Source organism: Rosa rugosa, chromosome 4 (genome assembly GCF_958449725.1).
Source record: "Rosa rugosa chromosome 4, drRosRugo1.1, whole genome shotgun sequence".
NCBI classification, from domain to species: domain Eukaryota; kingdom Viridiplantae; phylum Streptophyta; class Magnoliopsida; order Rosales; family Rosaceae; genus Rosa; species Rosa rugosa.
Genome location: NC_084823.1, coordinates 47,235,935 through 47,263,126, shown reverse-complemented (window position 1 = coordinate 47,263,126; position 27,192 = coordinate 47,235,935). Strand labels below are relative to the sequence as shown.

Genomic DNA, 27,192 nt, shown 5'->3' with positions numbered 1-27,192 from the left:
AAAAACAAACCTACTTTTGTCCCCTCTTTTAAAGTGAGTTGACAAAACTAGCAAATTCATAATGAAGGGAATAGTTAATAGTTAAGTGTCAATCACAAAATCAGGGGCCCTAGATTTACTGAACCAACCACATTATTTAATTGCCAAGCTTTAGACCAGAAGAATGATGCAACAAATCAACATCCGAATCGCACATGAAGTTTTGAGCTTATTAAACTGATAATTTCACTAACAGACAATGCAGAAAGAAACCTATCAGAAATTCAGAATATAGATGATGTAGAACCAGCAGATGATGCATAAACTTTCTCTCTTGACATATTTCCTACTATTTTGCACAAGAGGTAGAATTAATTTCCTTGTCAGCTCACAACTAGAAATGTCTTCTTTAGCATTTTAGTTTCATATGATCTACAGCAAAACAAGTTCTTCATAAACAGTAATGGTCTTAACCAAAGAAACCCTGGAAATATATACACAATCATAGCGATTTAGAGAATTCACTTGATTTCATGTCAAAGTTATTTAGAGGAAGTTCAAATTAAAATCATAAGGTGTTTGATAAGTCTGCAAAAATAACATGGATACTAGTAAGAGCATTCTAACTTTAAAAAGCCTAAGATAAGCAAAGGCCTTTTATAATGTTTACTGAAACCTGGATCAACTCAAAAGCAGAAACAGAAGATTAATATTATTACATGCATGCAACTGCAGCAAAGATCCAGGAATAACTCACTCTACACGCCTGCGTTTCTTTAGATTCTCAAAAATCTGGTGGACATCAGCAGATGTGATTGCTTTCGATGGATCAAATGATCCCTGCAAAAATAAAAATAAATTGATAATTTAGAAAATCTCACGTTCTGAACCAGCTTCTTTGCATGATTTTAATATATAAAAGCAATGCATGGAACAAAACTATATTTTTAATCATAGATGACATACCAGGAAAGAACAAAGCTCATCTTTGATATCTGCAATACCATTCAGAATCTCAATTTTCTCTACATGGCCAAGGTTATCCAGCATACTTAACTCTGCCCCCTCACGTTGCTGCAACTTTTCTTCTCTCTTCTGCTTTGCCATTTTCTCATACTCAATGATTGAGTCCTCCTTGTCAATTAGAAAACTAATATGCTTCTGTTTATAAAATTCACTGCACTTTTCACACCTGCAAAGAGCATTCCGCCAGTTTTTTGAAAGAAACATTGGCTTACTCTCTGAAACAGGGGAAGCAACTGCCAGATCAACTCCAATAGCGCAAGTAGGACGTGTATCAGCATCTGTAGCACATTGCTCTGAACATATATTCTTCCCAGAATTTTCTCCAAGTGAAACTTCCCCTCCAGACACAGATTCAGAGTTGGTAGTAGAACTCTGAGGAATATTTTCTAGCTTTCCAGATCCACAAGCTAAAGGTACTTCATCTGCTATAACTTCTTTATCTTTTCCAGTCTTAACAGAAGAATTGTTTTGGCTCCTTGCTTCCAAGATGATTCGAGTATATAGTCTTAGAAAGGAGCAAACTTTTGAGCATGCTGCGCATATAAAATCCTCATATAGAGGTTCACCTTCTCCATCTCTTGGAATCTGTAATAAAGGACGAGTACAATGTTACCATGATAGTTGGACAGAATAGCAACCATTGGATGTAATCATGTCAATTGAGCATGATTTTTTTTTTTTTACAAGTACACTCCAACCCAACGAAATTTGTAAGATAAGCATTTATGAAATTTTAAATTTCATGAATGTAGAAATACAAAGTAAACATCAGGAAGACCTCAAGTTTTCAAGCGCCAAAAGTATTCCAGAGTAGGACTTGGTACTGTAATGATACAACTATACTATATTTTATCAATGTGGCCAACGCTGATGATGAGGCAAATACGAACTGATCAAGAGCAGTTTCAGAGTAAAACAGATGAACTGAGATCATTTCTAAAGTACATGCAGCCATCCCAACATGAGTTTAGGTTTATGTCATGTCCACAACTTGGCTGCTGAGCTTGACAGAAAGACACAGTAACCCAGTAATATTTTACTAATTTCATCACTCAGACAGGAATTATACTGTGCCTAATAGCCTGCTGAAACATGCAGTTAACACAACGCCCAAGAATATGATACCACAAGTGAAAAACATATCAGTAGCCCAAGCTACTAACCTCATCAGAGGAATCAAGACCAATATGTTCCTCATGGAACCAGTCCTCACAGAAGCAGCACTGTATCATCTCTACTTGTTCTTCCACGTCTGGATCAGGATAGGGGCGGCCACAGGTACAGTAGGAACCTTTGAAGTTATGATTGTAGGAGTTCTCAACATTTTCGATATCTTTACTTGGGAAAATCTTGCAGTAGAACTCACCAAATTTTGAATTTCCACAATCACATCTGAAGTTTCTCTTGGTCCATAGTTCCACAATCTTGTCCAAGTAACAATAATAACCACCATTAGTAATAGGATACATCAAGATATATCCATTTAAGTCAGTACGTATAAATATAATGAACCAGAAATAGCAGTTCCCAAAAGGAAACAGATACCAGCATTCTCCTTCCCGCAGCATAGCTAGAAAAAGGAAATCAGGTTCTAAAAAGGGTGAAGCAAAAGCAAGCACTGCTAGGTATGGTTTGAAAGAATATAAGGTGGTTCAAACTTCATAACATATCTCTTCAGACTCAGCTTGATTTCCACCCTAATCCTAGAAATCGAAATCAAATCCATATTTCACACATATAATCTTTTTGTTATTTCTTACCTCAAAATCAAATCATATTATTTTGGTTAGGCGCTAAACAATCATTTTTCTAAAGTGAGAAATCTTTCAAGCTATGATTGGGACACAAAAGACACAAAATTTAAAGTCACTTCTTAGGTCAACGATGTCAATATGACTCTCTCGAGTGAATAGATTGGAATGGTGCAACTAGCTTAGATATGCATACAAAAGAAAAGACCCACTAATCAAGTAACTAAGACCAAATCATTTCCAAAATTGGCCAAAATTTCAGCAACTTTCAGGATATTTCTACTGTTCTGATAGAATCTAGAAAGTTCAGTCCAAAATTTCAGCAATATTTTTCGGAAGGGAGAAATTTGGGCTGTTTAGCTTCTAAAAACAACACTTGGCTGAAAATTTTAACTTCTAAGACATTGGTCAACATAATAATACTTGTCATCACAAAATCATGGCTTTTGATAGCTGTCTCTGTGTATTTCCTTCTTTGGGCCATAGGCTCCTTTCTTTTATTCAGTTCAGATAAGAATATCAACTAATCAAAGTACCTCATGGCCATCATGACAAGACAAGCTGCAAGCTGTGCAAACTCCAGCATTACCATCTGGTGTGCAAGTCAAGCATGAGAAAATTGCTTGCCTCTTCATGTACCCATTATTATAGGTACACTCCTTGCCTTCATCGCCCCCCAAAACCAAATCAGCTTCCTACATATAATCAAACACCAAAAGGTTACAAAATGTACAGTCAACATTATAAACTGTTTTCAATGTTGTCTGTAATACACTTTTCAGATTAAGACTATGAAGGGAAAACAAGGCCGTCCCACGAGATTTTTGCTCTAGCTCCTTGAAACATTTGTCTTGGTCAATTGATTAAACAAATATACCAAACTGCACATCAATATGAAGATGAAAGGGTGGTTTCATCCACCAAAACAATCTGACAAGTAGAAGAGCTACGGATTGTGGAATTAAGAACAGAGTTCAAAAGAACATGTTACTCATTATGTTCATTCTCCTAATTCTTTTCCATTTGTTCAAATACTTCCTCAGTTTGCTGACCAAATATTAGTATTGCTATCAATACCAAATATTTTTCACCAACCCTTCTCCAGTTGTGTATGTTAATCTTTTGAATGAGTTGAGCTCAATATTCTCCACTCTAGAGTACCAAACCTAACTTTGTTCATTTACTCGACACTCAGAACTTGTGGGTCAAACCAAGCTGTTGCATGATCAACTTAACCTCTAGACAAGCACTGGCACTATACCTTTACCAGATGTGCTTCAAAGAGTTAGTTCTGTTGGTTAAAAACTTAAAACACAAACGTAGCACTTCTACTTATCCCCGGTCACAAAATTTATTTTCTTTTCATCGTCACACTTTCAACATGTACTAATTTTCCTTCACAACAAAAATCACCTTTCGCATCTTTGAACAATCACACAGTACCTCAAATTAATTCATACACAATACCCTCTAAACTTAAGGAGAGGACGACGACTCAAATAAAGATAAAAAGCACACAACATTGGTGCAGATCAGCCTAGGACGGTTAGGTTTCGTTTTTCCATTTGAAACATGCTTAGCAACAGATCAACGAGAAGTATTGTTCAAGACTGATATAATTTGAATGCCAACAAACTAATAAAGCCTAAAACTTTTCAAAGTCCCCAAACAATTATCAGATAGAAAAAAGAGCACCAGCACCATAAGCACACAAATGCAGCATTTGTAACCAATTCAATTTCCCAAATCTCTTATATCGAAAACCCGAAGAAAAACACTCGAAAAATCAGCAACCAGTATAGCGATAGAAAGAGCCTAACCAGTTCCTGGTCCTCAACATCCTTCAGATACTCTTCGATAGTAACGGTCTCACCGTCGTGGCCCTCATCCGCGAACGCAGGGTCCATCTTCACCAACACAATCAACAGCTTCGGCGCAAAACCCCTGTCACCAAAAAACCCAATCAAAATTAAACGGTCAGTCACGAAATTAATCGAGAAATTACAATGAAGAATGGGCAATCGGCCCCGGAACAGAAAACCCTAGATTTTGAGGGAAAGGGAAAGTGGGTGTTTTGGAGAAAAGTACCGATCTTTGAGGGTGAGGCGTCTCTAGGGCACTGGAATTGGAGAGAATGCGGAAAGCAGGTGTGGGATTGAAGCAGAAGAGAGGGTTTGGAAGAGAGAGAGAGAGAGAGAGAAGGAGAGAGGGGGGTGATGTGGGGTGAGAAGGATATAAATCTCTATATGTGGTGAAGGACTATAAGGACATTTTCCCGCCATCTGTGATCAAATAAATGATGAATTCCGTTCCCTCCAAATGTGAAATTCTGTTGGATTTCTTTGATCAAATTTGTTTTCTTGTAATGTCTAGTTCATGTTTTTTCTGTTTTCCTTCGTCTGTCAATAAACCCTTTGTCTTTGCTTACCAAAAAAAAAAACCCCCTTTTTCTTTTTCAAATTAGATGGAAAAAATATTATGAGATAGGAGGATGGTAGATGAGAAGTGTGAAGACAAAATGGAAAATAGGTGAAGTTAAGTTCAATGCATTCCCATTGTTTTTTTTTTTTTTTTTTTTGTGTAAAAGAAATAGAAGTATGATTAATGCGCTTCTGATAACACATCTCACACACTTGCCCAGCTTTTTGTGAAAATAGAAGATCTTCGATTTAGAATGACAAAGAGTTAGAGGATGCAAGAAAAATTTATTAAAGTTGTTTAGTCTCAGTGAACTGACCAATATGTATATATTATTTGCAGATGTTTTGAAAGAAAATGGTGATAACTGGCAAAGTACCTAGTCTTATACTGTTATTACCGGAATCCCACTTCTAGGCAATCGGAATTGAAAATGGTGATCTTTTTTCCTTCTTGAAATATATCATTGATTTTTCTCAAAAGAAAATATATCATTGATAGGCCCAACATAGGCAAGAAAGATCTTATTACTAGTTGGGCCTAAATAGATAGCTGAGAAAGTGGGCCTGGGAGGAACAACTAGAAAGTAAAGCATGCACCCTAGCTAAAGGCTTCCAAACAGGGCAACAAGAGTCGAGAGCTACTGATGATGATCATATCTGCCAAGACAGGCACTGCAGCGGGATTCAGATGTTACTATACGATTTCCTTTCCGCCTAAATAATGATATTGAGGATTCAAGGTGTGGCTATCCCAGGTTTGATCTCTCCTGTGATTCCAATCAATTAAAGCTTGATTCTATCTCTCCCAAATTCTCCAGGAGAGTCTGTCTTCATCAAGCACATCAATTACCATAAACAAACCCTAACGGTAGTCGACAGTTGCATGCCAGAACGGTTCTTGCACTACTTCAGCCACTCGTCTTTCTCGAAAACACCTTTTCAAGCCGAATCATATCAAGATATCAGCTTCTTTAGTTGTACATATCAATACCCATACGGGGACAGGCAGCAGATAATTCAATGCCTTAGTACTCCAAACTACACTATCATGACTATGCCGGCAGTGGATCATTCAACGCCGAAGTCGTGTCAGATGATCTCAACGGTTAGTGTTCCAGGGCCTTGATACGTCTTTTTTGCAGGATGATATTCAGTTGAAATGGGTTAACCCCAGTTGTGGACAGTGTGAAGAGAGTGGTGGGCGTTGTGGTTTTGAAAATGATCCACTACACCAAAAACCTTATCAGACGACACTTTTTGCACAATGAAAAAAAAAAAAGTGTTGTGTGATGAAGGAAAGTGAATCACACAACGCGTTTACAAAACTTGCGTTGTATAAGGCAGTTAAAATTCTGAACTTTTTAGGTAGAAGGTCATCGCACAACAGTTACAAGAAAATTCTGTTGTCTGAATGAAACAAAAAATAGCGGCAGATTTCCCTCCTAGCCTGACTCAAATTTGGCTCCAAATTGATACTCTAAAGTACAACAGAATAGTTATATCTGTTGTATGAGTGTAGCTTGCAAAATATCATACAACTGTTTTTTTACTTTCTGTTGTCTGATAAAGGGAGATGTATTGGGAAAGTTTGGATGTGTGTAGATTTGCCTCAAAATGGCACTTATTCCCTCCAACATTTCCCTGCATTCTCTCCCCCAAAATTAGATTCCCTCTCAACAGGCAACAAGAGGCGGCAAAACTGAAAATTTTTAAGTGGCATTCAGACAACAGATATGTGGAAAACCATGGTCTGATGCCTGCATGATGAAATTAATGGCTTATGTACGTGGCCATGTGTCCTAGCGCTAGACAACTACACAATAGCATCGATCTATTCAGACCAAACTATTAGAACACTTCAGAAAAAATCCATTCAGACCAAACTAATGCCCACAGCTAAACCCGACACGGCATTCACTCCACAAAACCCCCACAGCTGACCCCGACTCACACCGACTCTCTCTTTGACTCCATCGCTGTCCGACTCTCACTCCGACTCACTCCACAATCCTAAACCCTAAATCCACGCCTCCGAAGCGAAGCCTTCGAAGCCCTAAATGGGAGATTTCTCTTAGAATCCGGTAAGCCCTAAAATTTGGGGTTTCTTGTTTCTCGTCCTCTCGTCATTTTGATTTCACAACGGAGCAGCCTTAGACTTGGATTCACACCGGAGCCCTAAACAATTTCGTCATCTCGAACTTCGATTCACGCCTTTGATTCGATTTGTCTCGAACTTGGTAAGTTCTCGTCGTCTCCTTTACTGTTTTGATTCAATTTTGATTTGGATTTGTCAGCTTTCGCTCTTCGTTACTGTTTCAATTCACTGAGATGCAAAATTTAGGGTTCTGATATTCATAAGCATATCTTAAAATTGTGCACTCTAGTCACCGGAGTTTAACAGAGACTCGGATCTCCATCTCCGACCATGGATTCCGAGCCTTTCGAGAGAGAAAAGAACGTGACTTTTCTGGGGATGATGTACCAGCTCCTCCCACACCAATACCAGATGCAAGAGATCAACCGCCTCACTCTCGCCTACTTCGTCGTCTCCGGCCTTGACCTCCTCCATGCTCTCCACCGCGTACGTCATCCCTCCTCAATACGTTGCCGTTTAAGGAGTTCAGTTTTTTCATTCACTAATTAGAAGTTTGGATTTTCATATTAACAAGGACGCAGTTGCGGATTGGGTTTTGTCACTACAAGCTCACCCCGGAGACAGCGACCAAGTCAACAATGGTATTAATTGAATTCAGGTTTTAATTCTCTTTTAGCTTAAATTTTGTAAATTCTATGGAAAAGAACGAGCCCTTGATTTGTTGCACGGCAATTCTATAAGTTTTATGGTTCCAGTTGATGAAGGTGAAATGGGGCTTGTGGGATTGGAAACCTGTTACTGTTTTGATTGAGTTCTTTTTGTTAATGAAGTTCCTTTTCGAATTGAATTTGTAATTGGGTTTTGTGGAATTGAAAATATGAAGATGTTTTGGTTACTGTTTACTTTTTTTTTTTAGCATTAACTATGTGATTGAGACCTGATTGTGGGGGTAGTAGTGTAATTAGGCTAGATCGATTCAATGTGTTGTTTTTCATTTTAATGTTCTGTGATAAAATCTAGAATCGGCATGGTCCTCTTTATTCTCCTTCTTACTAAGCCACTGGCAGCCTAGTAAGTTTTTTGTGCTTTAGTTTATGAAATTTGTCTGATTAAGTTTTGGTGTTTGGTATGTGATTGCTTGGTTAGTATTCAAATCTGTATTGAATTGTAGATATAAAATGTTAGTTACAAGATATATTGTGATTCGTCAATAACTTGATACAAGGTAAGATTTCTTATTAATGAAGTATTAAAGTTTGTACTCAACTTTTCAGTGGCTTAATTGGTTTTGTACTTGACTCTAGCTCTACAAGTTATGGGACTCTCAATGCTGTTGTTTTCCAGGCCCTACTTTTTCATCTATGATATTTCATGATGGTTACTCTCTTTCTTGTTTACTTTGATTTTTTTAGACTTACGTACTCTTTCTAATTTCTAATGTAGGGTGTTGATATTCAACTTGGAATGGCAATTGATAGTATAAAAGAAGTAACTCTAGAAGGCTATTCTTTTTGCGGTTGGCAATACTCTTGTTTGTGACGAACTTAATGAGGCTAAGCGCCTAAGCTGGATTGGTGAGAGGTTCAAAGGTAATGAGTTCTACTTTGTTATGGATAAGTATTCTGTGTCGGACTTGTTTATATTTAGCTAGATATCTAACTTTTTTTGTCCATCCCTCTTAAATTAGTTGTAACTATTTATGGAATTATGCTGTGAAAATCTGGCACAATGATTGGAGGTACCAGTGGAGGAATGGAAGCTAGATCAAAACAATGGGATAATAAAAAAGTTGAAGGTTGGTTTTGACTTTGTTTTTTGCCTTATTTTCATTTGAATTTTTGTCGGGTTATTTTGGATGTGGTTTAACTGTTTGTTGTTTAGGACTGAAGAAGAAAGAATAGTTTGAGTTGGAGTTAGAAGAGCTTTGGTCAATTAGAGAGATGCAGCTAAAAGAGTCTGAAACAGCTGGCATATTTAATGGAGAGCTGCATTTTTGTTTTGCCCACCAGGTGTTTGTGAAAATGCCTCAGAGAAGCTCCTAGACTTTAGCCTTTGTGAACCATATGTTTATGTTTATCATTCTCTCAGACTCTCAGTGTTACTGCTACTGCTGGAATAACGTCATAAAATGCACTCTGTGTCTGCTTCAAATCATTTTGCTTGATATTCTTTCCTCGTGATTTCAGGTTCATGCCATATATATTGAAGCAGTATCCCACTTTAAGAGTGGTAGTTGGGAATGCAGCCTTTGAATCGCTGGATAGGATGAAAGAAGAGAGCAAGAAAGCACAAGTGAGGTAATTTAATCTAAGAATCATTTCTCTTTGTTTTAATGCTAGGAACCTAGGAGAAATTGGTTATTTAGCCTATACTTTCTGAAGCTTGACTTTCTCTGTGTCCCAGTCACCACCGAGTCAGCCTCCATGATTAATTTTGCTACAACCATCAAGATAAAGTGAACCAGAATCCTATGATTGTGTTCTAAGTTGACTTGTTCACGTTTCTTACAATTTTGCTATTTTTAAATGCGCTTTTACATAAATAATGGTCTCTCTTGCTAGAATAAGTGTTCATGTTTATGCCTAAAGTTTGGTTGAACAAACTCACCATCTTTGCTGGGAAGCCTATAACATTTGTCATGCGTTTGTAGTCTAAAGAAAATGAAATCAAAAGAAGGGTAAAATGAAATCAAATAAATTAATGTTAAAGAGTGTCACTACTAGAATTTTTCTCATATACATCGGCCAGAAACCGATGTAAAAAAAAATTTGTGCACATGTGTTAGTGGGTGATGTAAAAGATCGGAAAAAAATAGACATCGGTTAAAAACCGATGTCCCATATAATAATAAACATCGGATTATGTTCCAGAATCGATGTTAAACTGCTATTATGATCACAAATTGGTGTTTTTAGATATTGTTAAACCTTCATATTTATGCATTTAATGCTTAACGAAATATAGGTCCAACAGCAGTAGTATTCATTTTAACATCGTTACTCATTCTAGAAACGATGTGTTACATTCTCTTACACATCGGTGTTTTTGAAGTTTGCCTGCTGTTTATAAGTTTTACGGGTACTTGCCATATATTACACTATTTAAGATTGAATCTACATTCTTTTGTATTACGCGACCGATGTTCATTAATCTATTAAACATCGTTTCCTTTTATGAAGCGATGTCCATTTTTCTATTAAACATCAGTTTTTGAGGTTGGCACCGATGTTCATACTTATACTAGACATCGTTTTTCATTTAATAAATCGATGTCCATTGGATTGTTTTACATCGTTTCTTACTTATTAAGTCGATGTCCATTGAGTTGTTTTACATCGTTTCTTACTTAATAACTCGATGTCTATTGGATTGTGTTACATCGTTTCTTACTTAATAATTCAATGTGCACTGAATAAAGAGACATCGATTTTTGTTTCCAATCTGATGTATCATCTCTTTAATGACATCGTTTTTGTAGTTTAATACTGATTTGAAATACGCGTATATACATCATGTCCTTTATAAATTGAAAATTGGTAAGATACCAATATGAACTCATTTCAATTACAAACCAACAATCACAATTGTAACACCATCCAAAATCACAGTTTTGCAAAATTATAAGCATCAAAATACCTAAAACTACTAATAAGCTTCTTGTTGAACTTAAAGAGTTATACATACACAAAGCTAGTGACCAAAACTTTTGAACCATATGTGTGGTAATAACTACCATCCTCCTTGCTTGTAACATTCCTCACCAAAAGACAGGTTGAAAGACCTGCACATATAAAGACACGTTCAAATTTATATTAGGATCCACACCAGAACACTTCTAGCTGGAGCAGCCCCATTCTAATGCTCCTGCATAATATGTATATATCAATTAGATGGAATTTAATTTTTCTAGCTGGAGGTTTAGCCATTGTTTCTTAGTACAAGAAAATGATTACCGACTCACATAAATAATTGTTGTTTAAGAGATTGGGGCACAGTTTAGCTTGGTAGTACATTATACTAGCTGTTTAAGAGATTATGAATTCTAATATTTCTCTATCACAAGTTCTACAAGTTTTACCTTTTCAATAAGATTCATGGAGGACGAAACATTTGCAATATCATAAATCCGCCTAACTTTAGCTGCTTCATCAAGTAGAGAAAAGGCAAGAGTTTCAGCTCCTTAAGTAATATGTCAAATAAGGCAGAGATTCCCCAAGGAGAAAATAGGTGAATAAAGCCAGTGAGTTGCTTGGTTTGAAGCAAGGAACTGCATGCCGGCTCCTCTGAATGTAGCAAATGTAAGCCCCTTATATTCTTGAAACCACCCATTCACCTAAGTACCATATATACCAAACCGTATACAAATAAAGATTAGACTTAAATTGAGAGAATTAATGGAACTGGTATATAGTTTTGTAGAACTGACGTAGATCAAATTCATGTGATTTCCATTGTTAAGGCTAGCTAAAGCTGATTACCTGCTTTTGGTGGTACCACGGTGTCCATGCTTTTGTAATAGGCAGTCCCAGAGCGCTTATGCTATATCTCGTGGACAGCACAGGAACTCTTCCATCCGTGTCTCCACTTAATTATCCATAAAACAAAACCATAATCAGTTAAGGTGGTTTAAGATTAATTCATCGTATAATATATATCCCCTCAAAATTACTGATGTTAATTAGGCAGCGAACATAAATGTATAAATAAGTTTAAATGTACCTGTACACCCATATTCTCATTCCTGCTGCAATGAGTTTCTTGTATATAGGAAGAACAGATGGCTTTGAATCAACCCACTCATGAAATATTTTGGTACTGCAACGAAATTAGGTAAACAAAATTGTATTAGCAAATTGCCACTTGTTGAGTGCAGTCTGGATATAACTAGCAATCTTGGCAAACGTGGTCAAATTAAGTATTGTTGCTAGCTATGTCCAAAATAGTGCGAGGGAGATGGGATTAATTACCTGCAGATGCTCCAGTTCTTGAGCTGGGGACCATTACTAACATGGAGGGCCTTTTGCACATCTGCTCTGTTATAGAATTTTCTTGAATAATCATCCAGACACGGATCATAGCCACCCATAATCCTTGACATCTGATAAAAGAAAAAGACATTCAAGTCTATGACTAATTTTAATTGAAGTGTGCCTAAAACATTAGTTGCTCAAAACCCATGCACCCATAATCCTTGCCATCTGATAAAAGAAAAAGACATTCAAGTCTATGACTAATTTTAATTGAAGTGTGCCTAAAACATTAATTAGTTGCTCAAAACTGAAAGTATCTAGCTTTGAGCCAATTGAAGTTTAAGTGTGCCTAAATTATCATTTGAAATCTTCACTCACCATTGTAGATGTATGCTAGCTTCATCATCATTACTTGCATCGAACCATCATTTGAACTGCTGTATCACCGATGCAGACTGAGGTATAAAGGCTGTAAATGTCTATCTCCTTGTATTGTTTTAGTACTTCATCCGCGCCTATTGCACAGATCTTATTACTCCAAGTATCACCGTCAAAATCACAGTTTTTGCGTATTACTTTGTGACTTTCGTCTGATATCACAGCATGACTCCAAGCATAATCCACTATACCTCTCCAATCCTCAGCATCTGAGGTTTCAGGATTACCCAGCTGCACATCATATACAAGAAAACACTTTAATTCAGAATACACAGCTCACAGACTACACTGAAAAAGTGTTTTTGTCATTGATGAGCTCGGCCAGCTCCGGAACATATTTTCCTGTTAACAAATTAAGATATGAAGAATCTGAGTACAGTAACAAATTCGATTGCAGCACATCGTTGATAGGTGAGGGTTTGAGGGATTGAGAATGACCTATTTACCTGCATAACTCTCCCCTGCAATGTAGAAGGTTCTTGTTCTGTATGATGGGAACTTGAGAAACCACTTGCGACAATAATAGAAATTTTGCTTTTGGAATTAAACAGCCTAACTCTCTAGGAGGCTAGAGAAAAGCATAACAAATCAATTGCAAATTGAAATTGGAAGCCAAAACAACATCCACGATAAACGGTATTTTTCTAAAACTCTTTGCAAACTGAAACCAGGCTGTAAAGGAGGATCACAAGAGTCAATAGGATTGAGGAAAAACTTGACAGAGTCTATTAATTTCAAGCAACCTGAACCCATAATTCCAAGCCATAAGGAGGCCAATAAAGAGGCTCAATCATTGGCTATCCAGAACCCAAGTATGCAGTAAGATTATTTCAACTGAAATTAAAAAGTTCACATCTTTATATGCAATATCAAAACTTGATAAAAGAAACAGCAGAGTAGAAAAAACAAAATAGAAAAGCATACAAGAAGGTCAGGTATCTCAAAGCCAAAAGTTCCTTTGCAAGCACTCCTCGTTTGTTTAGACTACTAGTCTAAACTTTAGAGCATAGACTCCCTTGAAATACAAAAAAGATGGGAACACTCAGAGTGCTTTCAGTAAAGGTTATGTTAAATTCAGTATTAGCAGCAAGTGAAGAACATACAGTTGGGTAGTATGGCAGGTGGTGCCACTGGCATAAGTACAGTCGCAAATGATGGCTGGGTTATTAGGAGGGCTCTCAAATTCGGTTCCATTGATGGCTGATCCACTGATATTCCACAGTGCCACCACTTGAGTATCCCATTGTGAGAATATTGAGTTCAACGCTCAAACTGAGGAAACAATAACAAGAACAAATTCCATTGATGGCTGATCCACTGATATTCCACAGTGCCACCGCTTGAGTATCCCATTGTGAGAATATTGAGTTCAACGCTCAAACTGAGGAAACAATAACAAGAACAAATTCATGTACAGATACAGAGACAGTTCAAGAGTCCCAAGACTCAATACTTTATGGGCTAAAAGAGTTGAAATTCATGTGTGAGTACCTTCAGATGCGTGTCTGGGACTTTATGGGCTAAAAGAGTTGAAATTCATGTGTGAGTACCTTCAGATGCACAATAACAAGAACAAATTCATGTACAGATACAGAGACAGTTCAAGAGTCCCAAGACTCAATACTTTATGGGCTAAAAGAGTTGAAATTCATGTACAGATATAGAGACAGTTCAAGAGTCCCAAGACTCAATACTTTATGGGCTAAAAGAGTTGAAATTCATGTGTGAGTACCTTCTTCTTCTTCTTCTTCTTCTTCATGTGTGAGGGTCTGCGGCACAAAACAGACCCTCGTTCTCAGTCTCTCTCGTCTCCGCCTCTGTTAAAACCCACACAATTCACTCACCTTTAGAATTCTCAAAGCTTCAGAATATGTTGTCTTGTTCAGGGAACACAGATATCCCCAAATCTCCACCCATCTATAATTCAATTTTCGATTGATTACCGAAAACCCTAGAATTGAAAACCCCCACCATTTCGATTTACCATTTGAGAACCGACTGTGAATCAGTGATTTTCGCCAGCGCCTGAGATTTCTTGGACAGAACGGTGCCGGTCGCCCCTGGTTGGGATGTTGTCTTTGTTCACAGAAGCAATCGATTTCCCCAATTCGAGAGAGAGATTGAGAGAAGGGTTGTTTGCCTTCTTTCAGTCTTCCGAGATCTGAGATCTGAGAGAGAGAGAGAGAGAGCTTGCTCGTGGAGGTGATGGCGCCGGCAAGGGGGCGGAGGCGGTTAATGAGAGAGAGAGAGATCGTAGCGGGAGTGAGCAGAGGAGAGGGAATCGGTGGTTGGCCGTGGAAAGAGAGTGGGAGAGGAAGGAGGAGTGGGCTAGGGTTTTGAGGAAAAGTCGGAGAGATGGGTCTTCAGTTTTGTTAGAGATAGTGAGTAAGGATGAAAATGGGCTGCCAGAGAGAGTGGGAAAACTGACCAAGTGTGTGGAAACGAAAATTTTGTTCCCCACGTATTGAAATTTTTAACTTAGTCTTTTCCGCGTTTTTGAAAATTTTTTATTCAAAATATAGACATCGGTCAACAGTAAAAAACGATGTTAGTTATATTCATAGAAATCGGTTTTTGAGGAATCGATGTTAATGACATTGTTTTACATCACGTGTATTTCTCACCGATGTAATTGTCGTGATGTCTATGAGCATAATTCTAGTAGTGATAACATGCTACTTGTCAAGAGGGCTACTTCATCGTCATGTGTGTTCATCCTCTAACTTCAGGATTTAATTTATAATATGTGTTCCAGAAATATTAATATGGTTTTGAATTTAACATAACTTTCCTGGAGATTTACATTTGTTGATTTCGTTTACATTCATACATGATATTCCAGCCATCTGCATTCATCTACCTTTTCATTTGGGCTTTTATTAAAATCTTTTCTTGTTTGTGCTACTATCTTATGTGCATGTAGGTCTATGTATTCAGGTCTGATCCTACAGAAAAGATGGTGTAGAGGGTCTGAAACCAAATGCAAGAGGGCCTGGTCTTGTCACTTTTGGGGTAAGCACAATTTTCTAATCCTTTTCTTCTGTTGTATTTCTACACATAGCTTTCACATATATTTTCCCCCAATCTTGTGCCTCAGTTATGATTGGCAGCATGATTTTCATTGGTTTTCTGTTCATTTCATTTTTCACAAATGGTATATGTGTCTCCATACCCATAAAATTTCGTGAATTGGAAGTTCAGCTGGCATCAATTCATAGTATGCTACTATGCTGTATAAACTTGATTAAATATGTTGCTATAATATTTATAGTCTTTGTCGCCTCTAGTTATATTGCTGGTATATAATGTTCTAGCAATTGAAAAGTTTTGTAAGTCTTTGATATCATGTGCTCTACTGGACTTGAAAGAATGTATAATTCACGGAATAGGAACTATGGTGGCAAGGTATGCAATTTTTCCAGCAAATGTCTATATTTTTTTTGTTTCAATTTTTGTTTTTACATTTCTGTTACATCGGAGACTATGGTGCTTTACAATTTGTATTTTTTTCTATCTACATAATTTTTTTGTTCTTCTTTTTTCATATGTGGTGGCAAGGTATGGAATACTTCCCCAGATGAGCAAAACCGCCTCAAAGCTCAAGTCTTTAACAACCCATGTACTCCATTTTCAAAAAGCAAGCTTCTTTACTGCAACAGTTGCAGATCGTGAAGAAGAATCACAAAACCCAAAGAGACCCAAGTAGATGATACATTTTCATGCATCATATATGTGCCATGTTTTGGAACAATATAAATACACTTTTGATGTCCCAAGTAGATGGGCATGTGCTAGAATGCTTTTATAGTTTAAATGTTGGCTTGAATGATTGGGAAATGCACCTCTTTTGCTTTTGAAGTTTAAAACATTGGTTAGATTACTCATTTGATGGTTTGCAATGTTTACATTTGATGAACTACTGTTCATTTGGTAAATGGACCAAATGAATGCACAATTTAATTCAAGAATGGGATGTTCAAATGATCAGACAACAGAATAGATATAATGGCGACTGCACGAATGGCCAAAATTGGGACAAATATACTGCAATCATTCATATCACACATCGGTTTTTAACAAATTAGTGTCTTCTAATTTATACTCACACAACGGAAGCAATTGAACTCTGTTGTCCTAAAGTTAATCACACAATAGATATAGTCTAAGAACTGAAGTTTGAAGAGCAATCAGATAACAGACAAAATAAAAAAATGTTGTCTGACATGCTTAACATACAACGGTTGCAAACTGGCACGGTTGTCTGAAGACGCCCCTCAACTGCTGCGCAGCTGCGCGCTTGGCATCTGCCGAGCCATCTGCCGAGCTATCACACAACAGTTATAACACATACCTGTTGTCTGTGTGTTTATCACACAACTGTGTTCCACCATTGTCTGATTTTTCATCAGACAACGGCTCACTCTACAACGGTGGGTCTCCAAATCCCACAACGGTTTTCTGCCGTTGTCTAATAACAAAATTGGTGTAGTGTGATACGGGGATGCCGGATGCAAACTGGATGTTTCTTTCATTCATATGATCAAATGAATAGTTATGGCAATTAAATTTAGTTTTATTCAAACGAAATTGTCGTATAGGGTTGTGCTACTTAAATATTATGTCGCAAGCTAGCTAGTACTGGGTTAATAACAACAGAAATTGATCAAATTTGAACTTTGAGGTACCCTGAGGCGATCAGGCGAGTAATAATATTTATCGGTATGCTCGTTGCGTTTGCAAGCAGTTCTGTAGTAGTCGTACTTTGGGGTCTTATATATTTTCTGTGTCGTAGAAACTCACCTAATGACGCCTTATAATATGTTTTGTAGCTTCCTTATGTACGTGCTGTTGCTATTTGCTAATAATGCAGTACCACACCACCACCACCATCATACCAGATTACCAGTTATTATTAACCAATTTTACCAGCATGCATGTATGCAGTATTGGTTCAAATATAGCAGAGTATTAATCGATCAAAAATACCTGCTTGAACTTTGATGTAACAAATTCTTTTTTGTAAATGGAGGATTAAGAGAGATGATATTTGCTAGTTAGTAGTTACTATAATAAACAAATAGGTAAGAAAACTAGGTGTTGTGTGTGTGTGGCCAATGAGTATATTAGATTGCAATTGGTCCTTTAATTTTTTAGGGCTAACGGGACTGGCGATTTTTATTAAAAATATATATATAAATTTATTCGAAAGATAATCTTATTTGGTAATTAATTTCATCCAATGTCTCTTAATTGATAAATTCTCTCAATTTCTGCATGTGGGGCATATGATTACTGTCGTACCCAGTAATAAAATCGTATGTCTTATTGAAGAAACATGGCTTATCCCTTGGTTGGGTAGCTTGTGGTCACATTTTTCGTAGTTTATGAACAAGTCCATTCCCTTCAAAAAAAGAAAATCTCTCAACAATTTTTAAAATCAATTACATGCATGGTAAACGACAACTCTGCCTTAATTTTAAGCTGCATGCATATGTGGTAATTAAGTTCATGCCTGATCAATGCAACTTATGACTCATAAGTCATGACAAGAACTAGCTCGTTAATTTTCTCATTTTTCAAATCCGATTTCTATTATTGACTTGTTCTTAATTAATAAATAAGATATATAGTATGCATGGAATTAAATAGACCATAGAAGTGATAGAACGATGATTAATTAATCAAAACTCAAACATTTTTCAATGGTCCTAGCTTCATTATTTTGAACTTATTTAAGCTTCAATATAAGACACCAACTTGAGCTTAAATAAAGTTGGTGGCCAAACCATACTAGACGTATATATATGTTTCGTTTAGCTTAATTATTTGCAATATTGTTGGAGCTGATTTTTTCATACAAAGAGAGAGAAGACTGATTCATGCGTTTGGAACTTTGATACTATCACAAACTAATTATTTAATTATCTCATCCATGAAATCTCTATCATATAATAATATCCCTGTTTCTGTATAACGTGGTTCTGTCAATGGTATAAATCTCTTTTGGTTTATTTGTAAACTCTGAATTCCCACTTTTTCTTTCTTTTAGTTTTTTAATTAGTGATGTCTTTCTCTCTATAAACAAGATTATAAAAAGATAATCTAAGTATGGACCAGATCTAAATAATAATGAGGAAGTTTTCAGTAGTGGCGAGCCAATAAGTTTAATTGAGTTTTTGTATTATGATTATGCCCATCATAGTTGAATAAAGTCGCATATAGCGCGCGGTTAGGGTTGCGTTATATTTACCTTCTCAATACTACTGGTTAAATAAAACTTAATTGACCTAGTCTTCTTGGCCTACCTCACTTCTTAATGACGCATCTAGTTGATTATTTCTCAGTAAGGCACTCATTTTCCCTTGCTTGGTTGGGCAGGATTCTTAATGATCATTTTTTAACCCTTGCTTTTTGTACCATCACTGTTAATGAAAATATGTTCTCTTTCAATATTAAAAAAGATATGGGTTGAATGTACGTTTATGGAATAGTAGAGTACATAATCACATGTCATTAGTCTTAAAAGCTAAATTCGAGCATAATGGTGCATGACAATGACCTGTACACACAAATTTATCTTGCGTCGTTTATCACGATGATCTAATGTTACGCTGCGTATCCAGAATTAACTGTTTACTAGTCATTTAGACGGTAAACGATTAAAATATTTACTTTTTACCTTCATTTCAATCATTTAGGGGACTAAATGTTGACTTTTTCTTCGGCTCAGTTTTTTAGGAAACTTCATTCACGAAAGCTGTAGAGGATGTCAAATCAAGTTCGTGGACACGTGTACATTAAAATCAAAGTTTGTAAGCAAAAAGTTATGATCTAGAAACCTCGAGTTACTATTTTGGGGAAACCACTATGAATAGCAATTACACATTTCTATATTGGAAAATTTTACATTTTTAGCCGAAACCCTAATCCCATATTCTCTCTGTACGACCCGAATTCTAGACCCAACCCTTCGACCCTCCTGTTTCTCCGCCATACGGCTGACCCAAGTTGCCAAACCGGCGCCATCTATAGTGCCCTTTCACGTCGGTGACGTTCCCAGCCTCACCCTCCACATACGATCACCAATGGCGGCAAATGAAAGCGAAAAAGGGTTGCGGACCCGCGACGGCTGAGCCGGCAGGAACTTCTAATTCCGGCCACATCTTGCGACGATATCACCCGCATTTTGAAGCTCATCCACCGCTAAGCAAACCCTCCCAGCAACGCTGATCGATTTGCAGTGAGGTGTGAGATTCGGAGGCTTGAAGAATTTAGATTTTCGATTTGTTTCGGGGTAAATTCTGGTTTCAGTGTTTGTTTTTCGAACTTGTTGTAGTTTAGAAAGTTGTTTGGTTGATTGAGGGGAAGATTTTGGCATAGGTATTGTTGTGTAATTCGGGTTTTGGTATGGCAGCGCTTGTGGCCCATGTGTAGTCGCTTTTGGAGGCGCGTGGGGGCTCATTGGGTGATTGGGCCACTTCAGGTTTTCTATTTTGGTCTGTTATGGAGAGCTCAACATTATGAGCATGTGGATATAGTTTGGTACGTAGTCATGCAATGAACTTTGGAATCGATATGAATTTCTGAAGTTTTGGAAATTCGAGTTTCGCTTCGGGAAGATCTGATCGTTGGAAAATTTGGGTTTCGATAGATTATTTGAATTATCAAGTTAACATAATCTATGAAATTTGAGCTCATTTTGATATGATTTCGAGCTTTCGACGAATTATCGATTTTAGGGTTTTGGTTTTTATTATCATCAATTAATTTTTGATTCTCGAAAACAGTTATTCATAATATCAATTTGTTCAGGACGTACAACATATAGATCGAGCTCGAGAATGAATTCGTCGGATAACAGTCATAGCCGTAATTCAGTGAGTGGATATTTTCTTTTCAAATTAAATATGCATGCAGTATTATATTTTTAATTATTAAATTTTCACTTTAATTTAATTTGATAATGTTTGAGGCTTGGTATTGAGTTTGCGATTTACTTATGAATTATTGGAATACTTTAATTTATGTTTTTAATGACTTGATTGAGATTTGAGTATTTATTTGATAATAGTCCAGATTTGATATCTATTTTACGATTTACTAATGATTTATTGGAATTTCATAAGTTACATTTTCAATAGCATGTTGATGAGTTAAATACATACAAGAAATTAATGATATTCGAGTTTTTGCATACAGTTGTGTTATCAAGATTTCATAAATTGTGTTTTTTGAGCAATACTGTTTTTTGAGCATCGATTTATCATATCTATTTTTATCATGATATTTGAGTATGCTGGATTTATAGAGATTTTGTGATTATATCATTTATTGAGATATTGTGAATATATTTGAAAAAATGATGGGTTAAACAAGAGTTAATGAGTTTGAGTTCATATATATATATATGGAAAATTCTACAAAATGTTAACGTATGACATGCATACAATTGCCTTAAAAGTGGTAATTTGAGTCCTCAAAATAGTAATATTAGTCCTCAAAGTGGTAACATGAGTCCTTAAAGTGGTAAATTTTCTTAGTTACCACATGAGTCCTCAAAATAGTAATATTAGTCCTCAAAGTGGTAACATGAGTCCTTAAAGTGGTAAATTTTCTTAGTTTACCATATGAGTCCTCAAAATAGTAATATTAGTCCTCAAAGTGGTAACATGAGTCCTTAAAGTGGTAAAAATAGTTGATGTATGAGAAATGTTAACATACCATAGCTTTACCCATATATATATATATATAATTTTATTTTTAAATTATTATTTTTTTGAATAAAGGGTGGTGCGGCTGCCCTCAAGCCTTCATTAATGAAACTGTTGAATACAAGGGGGGACAATGAACCAAAACCCCTGATTACAATATGCACCTAGAGAACATCCTGAAATACTATCATGAGTCTCTACTAAACAACTGTATTCAACAAAGCACCAACTAGCAAAGAGCGCTCTACTGGCGACTCTATTTGCTTTGACATAGGTCACACAACGGAAAGATAACTTGATCTGCAACTCGATTACAGCTTAGCATAATTTCCATACGCACACATTTCCCATCATGTTGCCACTGGAAAGTACATCCAGTGACACTTAGTTTCACCCTGCCACTAGGAGGCAACGACCATTTGACCAAGCAAGGAACTCACCACCTACCTAGAGCAGATACATTACTGCCACTAGGAGGTTGCGACCATTTGCCAATGCAAGGAACTCGTCGCCTACCTAGGGCAGACCAGGCACACAAAAGGTGCAGTCCGGGACCAAGCCCACGTCGCCCTATCAAATAGTGATAGGGACTTATTACCGGCATCAAGTCACATTTAATTAAAACTAATGATTAAATTCAGTTTACCCCCCTAAGGTTTGGGGGTAATTTCATGTTAGTCTCTGTCCTTTCAATTTAATTAGTTTACCCCCCAAGCTTTCCAATTTCAATCAGCCGTATCCAATTTCTACTATTCCGTCCAATTTGGACCGTTAAGTCTGATTTTTGAGGGCTAAAATGGTCATTTCAAGACAAAAAAAAAACTAAAAAAAAAAAAAGGATTATTTATTTATTTTTTTTCATTAATTTTTTTTTTCATTAAATTTTTTTTTCCATCCTTTTTTTTTTATATATATATAAATTTTGTCTTCAACCTATACACCACAAGTTATAATAGGTTTATAAAAACAAAAAGATACTCTAGGTGGTTGAAAGCCGCTCGCTGATCTACGATATTTGTGATATATCTCCGATAAAGTGAAGAATTTTAGGAGATATCCCCAATAAAGTGAAGAAATGTCTGTAAAAAATGATTTTACACTTTATCTATAAATATCTGTAAAAAATGATTTTACACAGATATTTCTTCACGATTTTACACTTTATCTGTAAATATCTGTAAAAAATAATTTTACACAGACATTTCTTCACTTTATTGGGGATATATCCTAAAATTTTTCTCTTTATCGGAGATATATCATAAATATAGTAGATCAACGAGCGACTTTCAACCACCTAGAGTATCTTTTTGTTTTTATAAACCTATTATAACTTGTGGTGTATAGGTTGAAGACAAAATTTATATATATATATACAGTCCGGCTACACTAAGGACGTCCTTACCTAGCGTTAGGTACAGATTTCCGGTTTTCACCTACTTTCCAATCACATTTTCACATCGTAACCGTTCAGTTTTTAGGTCCTAATGTATAGATCACCTCTGCAAAATTTCAGCCAATTTGGTGATCGTTAAGGCATCCAAAACTGCAATTTACCATTATAAATACGAACGGTTCCGGTTCGACAGATTCGGTCCGTTCGTGTAAATTGCAGTTTTGGAAGCCTTAACGATCACCAATTTGGCTGAAATTTTGTAGAGGTGATTTATACATTAGGACCTAAAAACTGAACGGTTAAGATGTGAAAATGTGATCAGAAAGTGGGTGAAAACACCAAATCTGTACCTAAACCTTAGGTAAGGACATCCTTACCTGAGAAAAATCCTATATATATATATATATAAAAGGATGGAAAAAAAAAATTAAAAGGAAAAAAAAAAAACAGAAAAATAAATGAAAAAAAAAAAAAAAAAGAAATAAAAAATCTTTTTTTTTTGTCTTGAAATGACCATTTTAGCCCTCAAAAGTCATACTTAACGGTCCAAATTGAACAGAATAGTAGAAATTAGACACGGTTGATTGAAATTGGAAAGCTTGGAGGGTAACCTGATTAAATTGAAAAGACATTGACTAACATGAAATTACCCCCAAACCTTAGGGGGGTAAACTGAATTTAATCCTAAAACTAACAAACAATAAAACATAACATAAAACATAAAATAATAAAAGTATGGGTCCTGAGCCAAAGCCCAGGCCCAACAACCACTAGGCCCAGCAAGGAAGGAGCACAGGTCCAGCCCAATCCAACAACACCACGATCCAACCAGCTCTGCCACTGCCACCACCACGTCACCATCACCGCACCTCCGCCTTGCCACAATCTCCAACCAAAACCCAGCCACCGGAACATTCCGCCTTGCCACGATCTCCAACCAACACCCAGCCACGATCTCTGGCATGAACCCACGTAGCCAACTCCCTGGCAGAGAAAATGCATCCTCAGCACCACAGATCGATGGCGTAGCTTCAGCCACGGCGACCAGAATCCTCCATCCCCTCCCTCTGATCCGCCTGTCCCCAGCCATCCCTTGCCAAGCCCAGCAATCTATCCCGCCATCCAACACACCCAACCTCAGATCAGATCGGATCCGATCTAGATCGAATAGGTTAGTACCACCAACGGCCACAACACGGCGACCACTCTCACCTCGACAACAGAGGAAGGATATCGGGCCATTAAAGCCCACAGTGGCCCGTTCTCTCTTACAGACGACAGGCGCGTGCAGCGCGTTCTGTATAAGCAAATATCCTTTACGTATGTTGGAATTGTCCATTGAGTTCATATATATTTGAGGAGGTAAATTATGAAATATGATGATTTTAGTGCATGTATACATTACTTAGTCGGCAATACTCTTCATGTAATAGTCTGGTCAACAGTACCCTCCAGACAATATTCTGGTCGGCAGTACCCTCTAGAATATATATTCCGGTCGCCAGTACCGTCCAATGCATAATCTGGTCGGCAGTACCGTCCAATGCGTCATCTGGTCGGCAGTACCGTCCAATGCATCATCTAGTCGGCAATACCCCCAAAATGGCATGAGATAGTTAGTCAATAGTACTATTTAACTATTACCTCATAGTATACTAGTCGGCAGTACCACCCGATGCGTAATCTAGTCCTCAATACCCTTCAGATAGCATGAGATGGTTAGTCGGTAGTACCCTCTAGCCATCGCCTCCTCGTATTTCTGTCGGCAGTACCCTCTGATGCGTCATCTAGTCGGTATTGCTCTCTAGATGGCATGAGATGACTAATCGGTAGTACCCTGTAGTCATTGCATATTTTATGTGAGGATTTGAAAAGGATTTTGAGATATTCATATTTTAAATGAGATAATATGGAGTATACTTCGAAATATCTTTATCACATGATATGAAACGGATTTTGAGTTGATTTGTATAATCTTTTGAGATTTCAGTACTAGAGGCTAGTTAAGAGTATTTTCACGAGACTTTACTGCATGATTAGTTTTTATATAAAACAAATTTGGGGAAGCATTTAATTTAATTTAATTTCCTTGAAATTATTTATTTTTCGTCCACCCACTCTAACAGTTTTCAAATGCTTTTTCTCAAGTTTTTCAGTTTTTCGTTCGCCCAGTATACAGATTTGCCGAGGTCGAGCGTGAAGGAGTCGAGGCTTAGGATTCATCGCTTCCATTTTGATCATAGGTTAATGTTGTTTAACCTACTCATGCATTATTGCTAAGTACTTGGAAATTTGAATGCTATGATTGTGCTAAGACATGATATTAGTCGGATTGAGTATTTTGAATTTGTAATCTTTGGTTTGAAGTCTTCTTATTCAGGTTTGTTATTTGGGTAGTCCACTTTTAGGGGAAAGTTTTGCCAAATTTTTTATAGAACTTTTGGTAAAGTGGGCCCCGCAGGCCCATTTCGGAGGAGGGTTCTGTCATCTAAGTCACACTAGTAGGTAGCAATAATGGGCGAATCGTCTTCTTAAGGGCAACACTCATGTTGAAATAAAACCTTATATTTTACTATGTTTATTTTTGTTAGATGAACTAGAGAAATTTTAAATACACACCCCTAATCACTTAATACACATCCCTATTATTTTATATTTCAAATTAGATTTTGTAGGTAGGTTAAATGACAAAAACAGACATTTATGCATTCTAGAAGAAAAAAATTTGTCATATTTTCCTTATATTATTCTATTTAAATAGTTAGATAAACACAAAAAATTTCTATACACACAATTTAATACAAGAATAAAGTTAGAAACTATCTAATTTAATTTTTCCTTAAATAAATTTGTAGTTTTTTTTTTTTTTGAATAATGGTAATTCCATTGATAATAGCGCATGCCAAGAAGGCCATTACATACTCACCCGCTGACACATAACAATGGCCAGATCAAGGTTTCGTGGAGGAGCCACAGTAGTACATAGGATAGACCAACTATATTCGAACTAATCGCTCACTTTAAAAGCGAGCCTAAAAGCTATGGAAACATAGCAAATAGACAAGCCAGACTACACTCGTTAGGTCCCTAATACAAGAAACTTATTATAATTAGACAAAAGCCAAAAACATAGGTTTGGGCCAAGAGCCTAAACCCTAGCCCAAATTAGAAGCTATTAGACTAGGGTAGAAACCCCAGCCCAGAACTCAAAGCCCACCAAAGCAAAGTCCACCCAAGGCCCATTGCCAGATCCGGTCCAGTCCACCCACTTCCACATCCCCGTCGTACGAACCAGCCCAATCCTGTTCCGTCCGCCGCACGCTGCCACGACTTGCACCTGCCTCAATATGCGCCGCCCAACCTGCGCCGCCACTAGCGCCCACCACCGACGACCCATACTGCGCAGACCACGCCGCCGCAACCTACGCCATCACAGAGAAAAACCAACCCCGATCTAGGAAACTCATCTCCCACCACCACCAAGTTCAGACCGATGACGCCGCCATCAGGGTTCGAACGTCGGACTTGTTAGCACGACAACCTCCGCTCACCATCCCCGCCAGAACCACCAAGCAGCCTCGAGCAAAACTCCCTCTGATGGAACAAGAGCAATAGCCTTGACTACCCGTCCGGCAACATATCCCACGACGACGGCAAGGCCAGAGGCCAGCCCATTCGTCCGAGCGCCGCCGGACGAGAAGGATTGCTCAGATCGGGACGCCGCCGGCTTTAGGGTTCTCTCAATAAATTTGTAGTTAAATGAGGTTAGAAACCATAATATTTAGAATTTCAAAATCAATGGGATTAAATATTTTTAAAACATATCACTTTACTCCCATTTTTTAGTTAATTTCCTTTTTTGTTCTAAGAGTTATGATTAATCAATTTATTTTCTAATATAAAACATCACATGTGAAAAAACTTTGTAACTGTTAATTTGTTTGATCCCTCTAATGATAACTTTTTAGTTCCACTACTGTGGAGAAAGTAAGAAACTATTGATATAGTTTTGGTTGAATGTTCAACTCATAATTTTATACTTGATTAACATGGTGTTTGGTGGATGTGAGCTCAAATAACACAAAACCTATTTATATGCATCTATTTAAATGGAATAATAATAAATCTTTATGAATTTCTCAATAACAAACACAAGTAATCAATATTGTCATTTACAAAACGTCAATATAATAGAATATACTAATCGTATTAAATAGTAATCCTAATATAGTAAAAAAGTAGGATATTTCATGATTTTTTAGATTAAGGATATTTTAGGTACTTTGGGTTGTGTATTTAGTAAAATATTAGAATGAGAAATTAAATTGGTGGTGTATTAAGTATGGAGTGTGTATTAAGTAATTAGGGGTGTGTATATAAAACTTCGCGATGAACTAGATATTATAAAC

The 27,192-nt window shown here is 36.9% G+C and overlaps 1 protein-coding gene, 1 long non-coding RNA gene and 1 pseudogene across 3 annotated transcripts; 1 reads left to right on the top strand and 2 right to left on the bottom strand.

Annotated features, from left to right (window-relative positions):
- Window positions 1-490: 490 nt before the first annotated feature.
- Window positions 491-5,051, bottom strand: LOC133746357 (uncharacterized). Its single transcript, XM_062174537.1, has 6 exons — window positions 4,845-5,051; window positions 4,577-4,700; window positions 3,293-3,451; window positions 2,169-2,429; window positions 946-1,590; window positions 491-819 (listed from the first exon to the last, which is right to left on the bottom strand). Exons 2-6 carry the CDS (start codon window positions 4,661-4,663, stop codon window positions 733-735), a joined length of 1,239 nt encoding a protein of 412 aa, XP_062030521.1. The 5' UTR covers window positions 4,664-4,700; window positions 4,845-5,051; the 3' UTR covers window positions 491-732.
- A 2,258-nt stretch (window positions 5,052-7,309) lies between these two features.
- Window positions 7,310-9,022, top strand: LOC133741988 (uncharacterized). 2 transcript variants are annotated; one of them, XR_009862296.1, is made up of 4 exons: window positions 7,310-7,413; window positions 7,518-7,912; window positions 8,715-8,860; window positions 8,959-9,022. It is a non-coding gene; the product is annotated as an uncharacterized LOC133741988 (long non-coding RNA). The 2 variants fall into 2 exon arrangements; XR_009862295.1 differs by having other exon boundaries at window positions 7,518-7,929.
- Window positions 9,023-11,364: 2,342 nt separating this feature from the next.
- Window positions 11,365-14,438, bottom strand: LOC133744922 (serine carboxypeptidase-like 31; annotated as a pseudogene).
- Window positions 14,439-27,192: the final 12,754 nt, after the last annotated feature.